General features: G+C 43.1%; 1 protein-coding gene across 1 annotated transcript in view; it reads left to right on the top strand.

The window, feature by feature from the left end:
* The window catches only part of PYGL (glycogen phosphorylase L), a 113,014-nt gene that overhangs the window by 23,466 nt on the left and 76,627 nt on the right, over window positions 1-12,921 (top strand). Inside the window, exons 3-4 of the mRNA XM_078659733.1 lie at window positions 4,555-4,633; window positions 6,963-7,066. Coding sequence (XP_078515859.1) covers window positions 4,555-4,633; window positions 6,963-7,066 — 183 coding nt within the window. The remainder of the gene's footprint in view (window positions 1-4,554; window positions 4,634-6,962; window positions 7,067-12,921) is intronic.

The raw sequence follows: 12,921 nt of genomic DNA, 5'->3' as shown, positions 1-12,921 counted from the left end.
TCGAGCTTCTTATTGCAAACGCCTTACCTTTTTAGGCCTCACGGTTATGCCCTTTGGGGATTTAGAGTCCTGACTTTCAAATGCAACCAGTTTGAATGTCCATAGGTTTTTGGGTCAAATTCGTTAATCTTGAGGATATATACATTGTTTTTTTACTTGAGCATGCAGCAACTACTCTCATCTTGAACCCTTTCTTTGCCTTCAGAAAGGTTCAAACAGGGATTTCATAACCCTACTTTTTCCACTGTGAGAACTCGCGCTCATGTCACTTTCCCATGTTACTATTCTTCTAAGAATATCCTTGTATGTAGCAATTAATGAGGAAGTAATTCTGCAAGAACAGTCCTATACAAATATGGCAGATATCTGCAACCGTCCCTCAGTGAGTGATTCTTGGTGGTCAGCAGTTGTCGCGGCTGTTAAATGAGTCTGATCTTACTACTTTGGTAGGAAGTCAGCTGACTTCTTGGCAGTAACGTACATCCCATTTCTGAGTGTAAGCTAGAAGCATGCTAACATTCTGCATGGCTCTCCCCTCCAGGCCCTTTGAGCCTGCTCGGGTAGGCTGGGTTAAGATACCTGAAGTTCTGCTCTTCCCAACATTTATAAAGGTACAAGATTTATCCAGTCAGACTTTTTTCCCATTTTCCATGCACTTCAGTAACAGCCTTTTTTCCTACCTATTAGTGAGGCGCAGGGTGCCACATACTGATCTCTTTAAAAAGAGCATGTACAACTCCTGGTCCTGCTGTGTTTTATGTAAGTTTGTTTAGGGTTAAGCTGTCCACTTATGGAAACTGGGCACATCCTCCTGTCTGAAGATGGTACACGGGTGCAGTATTATACTAGATTCAGTTTAGTAATCTGGTGAGAAGGCGCGCATAAGGCAAGCTCGTCTGCGCTCGTCGGCGCCTCGGAAGCGACTGGAGCGGCTTCCCATGCCCAGACCCCCCCGCTGTTCACCCCCCACCTTCCGTACCTAACTCGTGAGTCCCTACTTCGTCTCAGACTTCGCACATGAAGGTCATTTGTCATTCTCTGACACTGCCTACCCTCTGCACGACTTTTCTTCTAAGGGTCTATCGGGTGGCCTGCTGAATGTCAGGTCGCTGCCTAAACACGCCGACGAAATTCAATTGCTCATTGATAATCACCACCTCGACGTATTATTTCTTACTGAGACGTGGACCCACGCGGACTGTAACATTGAACTCAACGGGGCCTGTCCCCCAGATTTCAAAATATTGCATCTTCCTAGACCTAAGGGTCGTCGTGGTGGAGTGGGCATTATCTATAGAGCCTCTTGGTCCATAAACATCCTTGACATGGACCCAGCGGCCGGAACGGAACTTTTCAGCCTCTCCATAAACTGTCTCTCCGGAGCCACCTTTACGGCCATTATGTTACCGCCCCCCCGGGAGCCTTTAACTCCCTACAGCAACAAGCGTTACTCACCACCCTCACCAATATGGCCACCACCCACAACAAGCTGATCATTCTAGGCGACTTCAATCTCTGGCCTAACGGCAGCCTGGACACTGCTTTGAACAATCTTGTACTTTCCTGTGAAAGCGTGGGACTCTCCCAACTGGTTAACAAACCCACCCACACAGCAGGACACCAACTCGACTTAATCTTCTCCTCCCCCCCAGCTAGTACATCTTAGCGACATCTTGCCTATGTGCTGGACCGACCACTCGCTCATTAAATTCCACATAGCTAGCAACAGAGCCAGAAGGCCGCTACATAGTATCTCTCCCGAATTCCTGTACAGAGACTGGAAAGCTCTGGACAAATTAAGAGCGGCCGGCCCTGTTTTCAAAGTGGAAAATAGTTTCTCCCCCACTAATTCGGTGGAGGACAACTACAAAGCCCTTTGCACAAAGATCTCCTCTACCTCGGACTACCTCGCCCCCCAGAAAAAGTGCAAACCCAAGGGCAGAGCACCAGCTCCCTGGTTGGATGACTCTTTGAGAGTCCTCAAACTTGCCTGTAGACAATCGGAGAGAAAATGGAGGCAAGGCTACTCCGACACCAACAAGTCCATCTGGAAAGAAAACCTTCGGGCATATAAAACTGCTATGGGGCAAAGCAAAGCCAACTACTTTTGCTCCACCATTGTCAACGCCACCAACAGCTCGAAGTACCTTCCAGATTCTTAAAAACCTCACCCACCCCGACTGTGCCACAAAAACTATGCCACCCACACAAGCTTTTTGCGACAATATCGCATCATTCTTTAAAAATAAAATCGATACCATTATCCACAACCTGAACACCTCCCCTCCGTTGGGCAGCCCCAACAACTTGGGGGCTAGTACCATTGGCCCTGATTCAATGCATTCAGGTCACCTTCCCACGGTAAGGTTGCGGGAATTCCCCCCCTTCCAGAAACCGAGTTTGAAAAGTTGGCGCTCGGAATCACCTCGGGCTCCCCTCTTGATCCTCTGCCTCCTAAAATTTGGAAAAGCTTTGGAACCAAACTTTTCAGCACTCTGCGCAGAATCTGCAACCAATCCTTACATTGCGGATATGTTCCAACGCCCTGGAAGCAAGCGCTTGTCACACCGCTGCTGAAAAAGCCCTCCTTAAACCCTGAAGCTCTGCCGAACTATCGGCCTATCTCCCTCCTGCCATTTCCGGCAAAAGTTGCCGAACGATGGGTAAGCTCCTGTCTTTCTACTCACCTGGAGCAGAACCACATCCTGGACGACTTCCAATTTGGATTTCGTCCAGCCCATGGCACCGAAACAGCTGTCCTGACAGCCATGGAAGATCTCCGTATGCGTGCAGACAGGGGCCAAGCAGTAGCTTTGATCTTGCTGGACCTGTCTGCCGCATTCGACACGGTCAACCATGGGATTTTGCTGGAGAGACTCGGTGAGGCTGGGGTGGATGGCACGGCTCTGCTATGGTTCCATTCTTACCTGCGGGACAGGAGACAGGCTGTGTCCCTCCCCCCATTCCAATCCGCATTTGCACCTGTGTCTCAGGGAGTGCCCCAGGGCTCCTCGATCAGCCCCATCCTCTTTAACCACATCGATGCTATGCATTTTCCCGCTGTGTGCTGGAAGCAACAAAAACACATGTTACATGACGAGCTGGGCTCGTCATCAGCGTAGCAGGAGGCTACCTCATGACGAGCCCAGCTCGTCATGAGTGTGGAAGGGGTTAACGTGTATCTCAAACCCCTGACCACGTTAATAAAGACCCACAGGTTAAAAACCATCAATTATGCGGACGACACCCAGCTCATTCTCTCTTGGGAGGGAGAAGACTCCATCCCCTTAACATCATTTCACGACTGCCTAAGACGGCTGGTTGGTTGCACAAAAACTCGCTGCAATTCAACTCCTCCAAAACTGAGGTTTTGTTTTGTGCAGGTAACCGAATACCACGCCCGTTCCCGAGCGACTTTTGGCCTCCGGAAACACCGGAAAAACCACTGCCAGTCACCTCGGTCCGCAACCTGGGGGCCATGCTCAACAATAAGCTGAGTATGGAAACCCAGGTGGCAAAAACAGTGGGGACTTGCTCGGCCCTAATGCGATCCTTGCGCAAAATCATGCCACTCCTTCCCGCACAAGCTCGGGCGCTGATAGTCAGGTGCCTTAGTCGCCTTGACTACTGCAACGCACTGTTACTCGAGTCCCCAGCTGTGCTGCTGGATCGACTCCAAAGAATTCAGTCGGCCGCCGCCAAGCTAGCTCTTGGCTGGACCAGGAGGTCCTCCGCCACAGTGGCCTTAGCCGAGCTACACTGGCTCCCTCTAAGGCAGCGAGTGGCATTCAAAGCCCTTTGCCTCGTCTTCAAGGCTCTACACGGAGTCGGGCCCAGACCTTTGCAAGCATTGTTTTCATGGTACACCCCCAACAGAACGCTTCGATCCGCCTCAGCCTGTTTGGTAACAGTTCCTAGATACAATAAAGTCAGGACTGGGGGCAGATCCTTCAGAGTCGCAGCGGCTAAACTGTGGAACAGTATGCCACTTGACATCCGCCAAACTTCACAACTCCTCCCCTTTCGGAAACGTATTAAAACCTGGCTGTTTCCCTAAATTCTAATAGTTTGCTACTCGTTCTCAGCCTCCTCAGTTAAAGAGTATTCTCCAGCGCCAGGAAACCTGCAAGGTGTTAGTCGCGCTTTATAAATACTTTAAATAAAATAAATAAATAATGACAGGATTTTAGAGTTTGTTACTTTACCTCTCACCGAACAACTCTATGTGGAGGTCACAAGTGTTTTCAAAGTTCCCTGCCTCTCCAAAGAATGGGCTTTCACCACAGCTAGTCCTACACCTCTTAAATCCCTGCCTCTCTCCTTAGTCCATTACGTCTCTTTTCCAAAACCCTTGGGTGTTTTGGGAGGCAATGCTTTGTACATCAGCTGCACTGCTTTCTACTTTATGTAATGTATTTTTTTTTTTTTTATTTTTTTTTTTTTTTTACAATTGGCTTGTTACCCTTTAGAGTGAGGCAAAACAAATAGTCCAATATTGTTGCACAATAGATATGGATTTGTCAATGTTGAACATTTGCTTTTCTGCTTCTTTAGCTTGGATTGGATATAGAGGAGCTTGAGGAAATGGAAGAAGATGCTGGTCTTGGCAATGGCGGTCTGGGCAGGCTTGCTGGTAAGTGAGTAGGGCAGTGCTTATGACATAATGAGGTGCAACATGTGGAACACTAAGACCTAATGTAACTGGAGCTTAGGGACCCAGAGATTGTTGTCTCAAGAACTTTAGAACCAAGAGATCCATTAACACCAGAACATAGGACCATATTCACTATAACCTGGTGACCAAGTTTATCAGAACTTAGGAAGCTAGAAATTAACTTTTGTTTGGAACATAGTAACCTAGAGACCGCTCTCATCTGGGCATGAGATGTATTATCATTAGATCATTGCAACCTAAAGATCATGGTCACCAGAACATGGGAATCTTAAGAGCCATTATTATTAGAGCCTGGAGGTCCATTCTCAACATAACAAAGTAACCTAGACACTATTATCCTTGGAACCTGGGAACCTAGAATCCATTGTCGCCAGAATATGGGGACCCTAAAGATCCATTGTCTCCCAAAACGTAACCCATAAATCTATTGTCTTTAGTCCATAGTAACTTAGACTGTGGTCACCAGAGCATAGGAATTTATCGATCCATTGTCATTAGTCTGTAGAGACCATCGTCACAGAACATGGGAACTGTAAGAGCCATTGTTATCACAACCAGGTAACCTTGCGATCCGTTATCATAACATGGGAACTTAGTGATCCCTTGGCAAGAAAGCTTACCTTTTCTATGCCAACAAATACTTCCCAATAAATAGTAAGAGCTATTTCCTTTACGTGTTTAACTGCACTGGGTTTATTCACAGATCATGGGAACAAATCGTGCCATTAATCAAGTGAGCTAATTTGCTGTCACTCACCATAAAACCTTGACAACTGGGTAAATTGGATATGTGGCCGTGGGTTTAAACACATGATTCTACCTCGACAGTGATGTGGCTGGTGTGTGATGGTTGTAAATTGGCCTTGACAGTCTCTGATGACCATGGTGTCTTGGTTTGGTGCAGGATAGACATTGCAAGGAAGATCCAGGATCATCTTCCCAGGATACAACTGGCTGTAGGACACAAAACCAAAACTCAGGATATGGATGTGATGATGGATCTTTGATTCGTCTGGTCCTGGGAGCATCACCTGGTTATGTTACAGGTGTGCAAGAAGTCTTCTTGCAAGCCACAAGAGCCCGAAAAAGGTTATTGACCAAAGTAAAATTTAATAGTAGGCGGAACAATCAATCAAGGATTCTTACACAAGTTAATTGGAGATCTGCTCGACAAGTGCAAGCAAGACTCCAAGTTTTGCACCACTACTAGTAACAATCACATTTTTGTTGTCCATACAAAGTCTGCAACAGGTAACTAGCTCAACTTAAGAGAAGGGGGAGGAGTGACTGTCGCTTAGTATCCAAATATAAACCGTTTCAGCTTTTCAATGTATTTCTTATCTTAAGATCCAAACCACAAGGCGTTTTTACACCTGGGATGGGCTCTTCATGGGGGCAATGTTAGCCTGAGCAAGGAAAATTGTCTGGAGCAGGTTACAGTTACACTTAGAAGAGCAAATTAACTTTGAAATCTTTTACAAAGACAAATGCATTATCTGAATCTATAGACCTAATGCTGCTGATGTTTTGGAACAATAAGTAACTTTTTCTTACAGGACCATAAACCTGTGGCTTTTAGAAAATGGATTGATCAATTGTTCTATGCATTTAGTTTTTTAGCCCGACGTAAAAAGTATGTGTACATATTTTTGGGGGTGGGAGAACGTAAACCCTCCTATAGAGGGTTGTACAAGCTTGCTACATTTGTACAGTGCAATATGAGCCTCATAGTAAGCCATATTTGAGGCTGAATTTAGCTCCTAGTCCAGTCCCACCCCTTCCCAGCCGGTGAGAGTGGCACATGATGTGGTTTATGGCTAGTCCATATTTGGAAGCCAAGCACGTATCCTTCAGACCTGTAAGGAATAATATATATTTTGTCTGAACGTAAATTTAACGTCTTCATATGCCACAATTCTGGTCTGGGAAGCTGACTGGAAATTTAATCCGAGCAACACCCCTCCTGCATCTAAAGGGATTTAATATTGTGGCCAGGGCTTCTCCTGGCCTTAAAGGGCCTGGGTCGAAAATCCACCACGAACGTTGTCGTTTTTTTTCGGCATTAGCTTAAATCCTAGACTTGCGTACCAAGCCTTTATCTTATCTGCTTTATCATGGACTCTACTGGTGGTGTTTATCGCCCCTTCGTGAAAGCTCGGTCACACAGGGATGTCTCAGCAAAAGTATTGGCCCGAAGACTGTTTTGAATTTACTCTAGGGCAAGGTGCTAGTGTCTGTGCCCTTCATGTTTCCTGCAGTTTATCAACATGGCTTTTCTTCCTTACAGCATGCTTCCTCGATTCGATGGCCACCCTGGGTCTTGCAGCCTACGGTTATGGTATACGATATGAATATGGAATCTTCAACCAGAAGATCAGAGACGGGTGGCAGGTACTGATGGACCATGTATCTTTTAGTGTCCAGCTGCCGGCATGCTTATGCTGTGTTTGACTATGAATGGCAGTTCAATGTGCCATCTGTGCGACATGATTGTGAGTGTAATGAGATTCTTTGAAGAGGTGGAATTAAATTAGATCCGATATTGACCTCCACAACTAAAATAAGGACCTGTACATCGAATTCCCCTCCGAGTCTTTTGGGGGAAAAAAAATGTACAAAGCATTAAAGGCCCCTCATAACTTTTGACAATTCCAAAGATTTCTTTTACGGTTACTAATGGGTGTGTAGAAGATTGGACACTCATCCATAAGTCATTGCTGATTACCAAGCAATATTTTCTGTCTGTTAATGTCCACTATGTCCTATCACTCTGGACACTCCTAAGTATACAGGAACCAAAATCTAAGAAAGGAGAATGTTGACCCAGAATATATATACATTTTATTTTTCTTTGAAAACGTGTTTCGGACTGGTTCTCGCTCTACCTTTCCTGCGTTCTTCAAAGTCCTTGTTTCCCAACCTGTGGGGTTTTTCCTCATATTGTTTTGTTTGGACCGCAGGTTACAGTAGAAAACAAGCATAAGTCCAATTGAATAATTTCAACTAAAATGCTTGCCAAGGAGCCAATTTACCCTTTTTTCTATACTCTAAATTAATCAATGGAAGCAATAAAAAAATTCACACTAGAGTGGCAATCGAAACCTGTATTGCCCTTTTAAACCAGTTTTGTAACTGCTGGTCTAAATCTGTGGGTCGAGTCACAAAGCATACACCAAGGAAGTAAAACATTTGCTTCTGTGACTTCTATTTTTGTTTAGTGTAAATTTTCGATATTTCAAGGATTCACACTGGATCCCACAAGTACTTGTTGGACATTTTGACAATCTTAAGTTTCATGGAGTACTGCAACGACTTAAATTCATACATACAATTTTCACCTGGCGGAAAATTCAACTTCTGCACATGAACTTTTTTTTTTTCTTTTCGTTTTTTGTGGGGGAATATGTTTTTACATGCGCCCCTCACTCCCATTAAATAGTTGTTTGTTCTTTCCGGAGTCAATGATGGGGATAAATGTGTTTAATCGTTTTTCCACAGCAAAATATTTGCATGTGCAGCAAGGTTGGGAAACTACATGGCATATGCAAAATCTTAGTGGGTGGGTATTCGTCAACTTTAGCAGATTAGCTGCTTCAAAACGTTCAATCGTAAACCTATGAATGCAACAACATTGGCTGGATCCACCAGCAGGTACACCTGACCAAAATAAAATTCTGCAAATCTTGATTCATTGAATCGTGGTTTGAATTTTCAAAAAGAGCTGCTGGATAATTTACAGAAGGTTTTTTCTGGAAAAGTTGCAGCAATGGAGGAGTGAAGTAGAGCTCTCATCGCCTTTCCAGGCTGATTTTAGAGTCAGCCAGACCTTTAAACTGGCCCTTATTTTATGGAAATATGTCCAGTTATCCAAGGAGCACTTGCATGTAGCTTTTGTGGACTTGAGGCCTTCTTTTGATTTAGTTCCCTGGGTTAAACTCTGGTACTCCCTCAAGTCAATGAGTGTTCCTTCTGGGCTACAATGTATTATTGCTAGGCTGCATGAGAGTAACTATGCACAAGGTCTGACGGCTTAGTGGACGAATCTGCCCAGTGTAGGGGCCTGTGTTTGACCTCATGGTCTTAGGTTCAAATCTGGGCGGGTCTATCAGCCTTTCATACTTTCAAGGTCGATAAAATGAGTACCATTGAGTTGGGTAACAATCTGTTATTCAGCACCAAAATACCCTTGGGTGAACGTGCACTTTACAAATACACATTATATTAAGTGAGATGGGGTAGCAGGGTTGATTAACCAACCGAATCCCTATCATGGGAGGCGTATGCTAAGGCTGCATACTTGCCCCCCTGCTCTTTTCACTATTAATCATATCTGATATCTGTCTTCATGTACCCATGATGCTTGTAGCCCCGATTGGTAAATTTACACCAGGTCTACTTTTTGCAGACGACACCCTGCTCCATTCAAAAACCCCAGTAGGATAGCAAAATTTCTGAACAAATTCCAAACATTCTGCAATATAAGGGACCTGAAGATTAACACCCTTAAGACAAAACTTGACATTTTAACCTCCTAAATCCTTTATAGCAGTCTGACAATGGGAGAGACCATTTTAGAAGAAATAGACCATTTTGATTACCTTGAATTAGGATAGATCACACTTAAACTTAGTCCCTCGCATATCCGGAAATGTAGGGCAATAATTGTTCATAGAGGCACAGTCATGTGGAGCTGTATAGATATACATGAGCTAGATCGATATGTCCAGCTATTGAGGTCTTTAGAGCTACAGCACAGTTACCAATCCTTTATGGGGCAGAAATCTGGAGAATGGCTAATCTGGAAGAGCTCATTTCCAAAAATTAATTTGTTGGGTCCTTTTTAAATCTACTGCAGAGCACCCCGGTCCGTCTACTCTGCTTTGCCGTATCCTTGAAATGAATTGAGGACTTGCCAGTCCTTGGGTCACTACTGTATTGGTCAGGCTGTGGATAACCCCAGCGATGCAACCTTACAGGAGCGGACTAAGGGAGGTCTTAAGGTTGTACAGCAAGCTCTTTAGGAATTTGTTACATCATATTAAGTTTTGTTTTACTGCTCTGTTGTTGGACAGAAAGTGGACTGACCCTACTTCAATTAACGGACCGATCAGCAAGCGATATTATAAAGAAGCTCTGTTGGGCCTATGTTGTAGAAAAGTGGTGGACGAATACTCCATCTGGCTGCCTGTCGGACACATTTTTGGATCTTAAACCAATGCCATGTTTTGTAGCATACTTAGATGAAATTATTCCCTACCTAAAACGTTAATCCGTTTTTAGATTTGGCAGTTTGGGGATTTTCTGCTTTCACCTGTAAATGGGGCAGTATTAATATGGCTTGTGTAAAGCATGTGATTCAGTGAAAGGTATTGTTTTTCTGTCCCAGTTACTCACTCACAAGAAGAAATTAGATTTACCCCCTTTGTTGCAAATTAGGGTTTCAATGATAGCCAGCTATAAGAGTATTTAGGTCCGATACTAGCACTACAATTGTTTCTGGTATAAGGAAATGTTTACTTTCAGTCTGGTTCCAAAGGGAAAATATTAGGGCTAAACTTTGATCCTTTTTCCCACTATTATAATGTATTTTCAACTGCACAATTTGCACACTGTATATAATGGCTTTGAGCTGTGCAGATTTTGTGAATTGTCTTGTTGGTATGTTTTATGGCTTACTACCCCAAAATAAAGTCTACCACTACTAGATTCTTATTTACATTAATTGGCTTCATATTCCCCCGCCTGTTACCTCCCCTCTCATGAATGTCCACTTTAAAAATCTAGTGTGTTTCACTTGCGACACTACCTTAGCTGTTATAGGTATTGCTTTCTGAGCAACAAGGTTACCCGTCATGCAAGCAACATTCCAATACATGTTAGTTATATAATATAATTATTTCCCCTTAAATCTTGGAAAATCATTTCCTACGGTATGTATTATAGACTAGCCCCTGGACACAGAACTCCAGACCCTTTCTATTTATTTTCATTTTGAAATAAAAATCAACTAAGTTCCTTTAAGATTGGGGAAAAAAAGTACAAATCTGCAGAGGGTTGAATGATGCCTTAATGTTCATGCTGTTGATCATACCTACCCCTCAAATAGTTTTCTTCAAGCTGAGTGAATTTGGTCCCAGTAAATTAATTACAGCAACACCTTTTTTAAGACCATAGTTCCTTACCTGTAGTTCGAGGATCACTAGGGTTCTGTCCACGACTCCTAGACCGGGGATCCATGCATTAGCAGATTAATTAAATATATTTACATAAATAAGCAAAAACAGAAGATTACAAGTTTTAAAACGTTTCGTGTAACTGAGGAAGTGAAATTGGAAGCTAAACCTTTTTTTGTTATCTTGATTTTTGGAAGTAGTTATTCTTGTATGAACTATTGGCGGTCTCAATTGAATCAGCAACTTTATGCACCGACCGACAAAAAGAGCATGCCTTAGGAGCAAGAAAGATAGTGATGTGCTAGAGTGTATCCTCTCGCTTTGTATTTTAGAAAAATAAATTAGATTTTGTACAAGCCTCAACTTTCCCATTAACAGTAAAAAAAAGTATTTGTGATTTACATAATTTGTGTATCTGATGTAAAAGTGTGTTTTTTTTTGTTTTTGTTTTTTGGGTGTTTGTTTTGAAGGTTAAATCGTAGACGTAACCTAATCAGGAGTTCTGGCTTCCAATAATTCATTGGGGGTTCATGATCATGAGAGTTAAAAGTTAAGAGACGCCAACCTGAAGGATTTCGGCTTTCAAACATGTCGACAGTGCAAATTTCTCAAATGAACTGTTGTATCCTCACAGTTGTGAAGCCAAAATAAAAGGTGTTTATTATCAGAAAAAACGGGCGCTTTCTAAAGCCGGTTGGGAAAGCAGAAGTTGGCCAATCATTAACTGAATCTTTTGCAAACGGAGGCCGAGTTCAGCCACTCGGTTACTTCGGGTTTTCCTCTTGGTGATGAAAGGTGCACTGGACATTGCAGAGACCTTTGCAAAATTATTCTGTTTGAATATGTTGCAACCCGACCTTCGAACATGTAGATTTTAAGTGTGTAACTACTACAATGTGCACATTTTCCTTTTAATTGAAATTTCCACATGCTCTGTTTTTGTATGGTGCAAAATTATTGAGTTGGCAACCAGTTTCTCATTGAACAATAGTTCTGCACTTTTACAAAGTGGGCAGAAGGTTCGGACTCTTTTCAGTTTACCAAACTTTCATAGTTTCATTAAAGGCCGAGTCACAAAGCAGTCTGTGGCACAAGTCACACTTGCATGAGGAGAACTTCCTTTGTGAGTGCAACTTACTTTTTTTTCCCCACAAGATGTGAAATACCATTTTAAATAGATTTACACCTACATACATTTTGCGCTGGTTATTTCATAATCTTAGGGCGCTCAGTATAAATGCACCTGATTTAATGGGCCGTATTTTCCCCATCGCTGAAGTTACTGGTACTGATAACCCGAGGGTGAGGAATCTCGCCCATTACAGGTGGACTTTACGGGTCCATTAACTAGTAAGGAATTATGGGTGGAATCAGTCATTCTGGGCCTGATTTTCCCCATATTTACACACCAAGATACATTTTACAGCTACCAAAAATGTCCAGGTAAGTGACGAGATCTGGAGTGATCATATAGATTCCAATTCTGATATCAGCGCTGCACTCCCACATCAGCGATCTTTGAGCAGCATTTGTTAAAACAAAATGCATTCAAGGTATCCACCGTGGATGCGCAAGCTTTCGCAGCTTTTAAGGCAATAAAGAGCATTGGCAAATCCAATAGGTTTCACATCCGAGACCTATTGGCTTTTCCAAATGTGCAGATACAATTCAGACAAGCATTAGCAATGTGCATCTGTTAGATCTAGGAATGTGCAAATTCTTCTACTTTTGAGAAACTTGCTAAATCACTTCAAAATTAATGTGTATAAACTGCTCTTGTTGCAGCTTTTCAGTAGTACATTTGAAACCTGTCGATTTCAAAAAGTCTGATTTACTCCTAATGTAGGTGTTAGTCTATGGGCCGGATTCAAAAAGGTACATTTACACGTTTGTGTAAGTTTTCGCTTTTTAGTCTTCGCTTTTTAGTCTTCACAAAACTGCATTTTAATAGTAAGTTTACAAGTGTGGGGACTCTCCAGTGGGGTGGAGAACTCCACACATAAAAAGATCGGTCTGTCTTATGTGCGAGTTCTCTGACCTGGCTGCTGGGTCTCTGCACTCGTAAACTTAGTA

The sequence above is a fragment of the Lissotriton helveticus genome, chromosome 9 (assembly GCF_964261635.1).
Source record: "Lissotriton helveticus chromosome 9, aLisHel1.1, whole genome shotgun sequence".
NCBI lineage: Eukaryota > Metazoa > Chordata > Amphibia > Caudata > Salamandridae > Lissotriton > Lissotriton helveticus.
The sequence above is the reverse complement of the archived record's forward strand: the minus strand, read 5'-3'. Positions and strand labels throughout refer to the sequence as shown.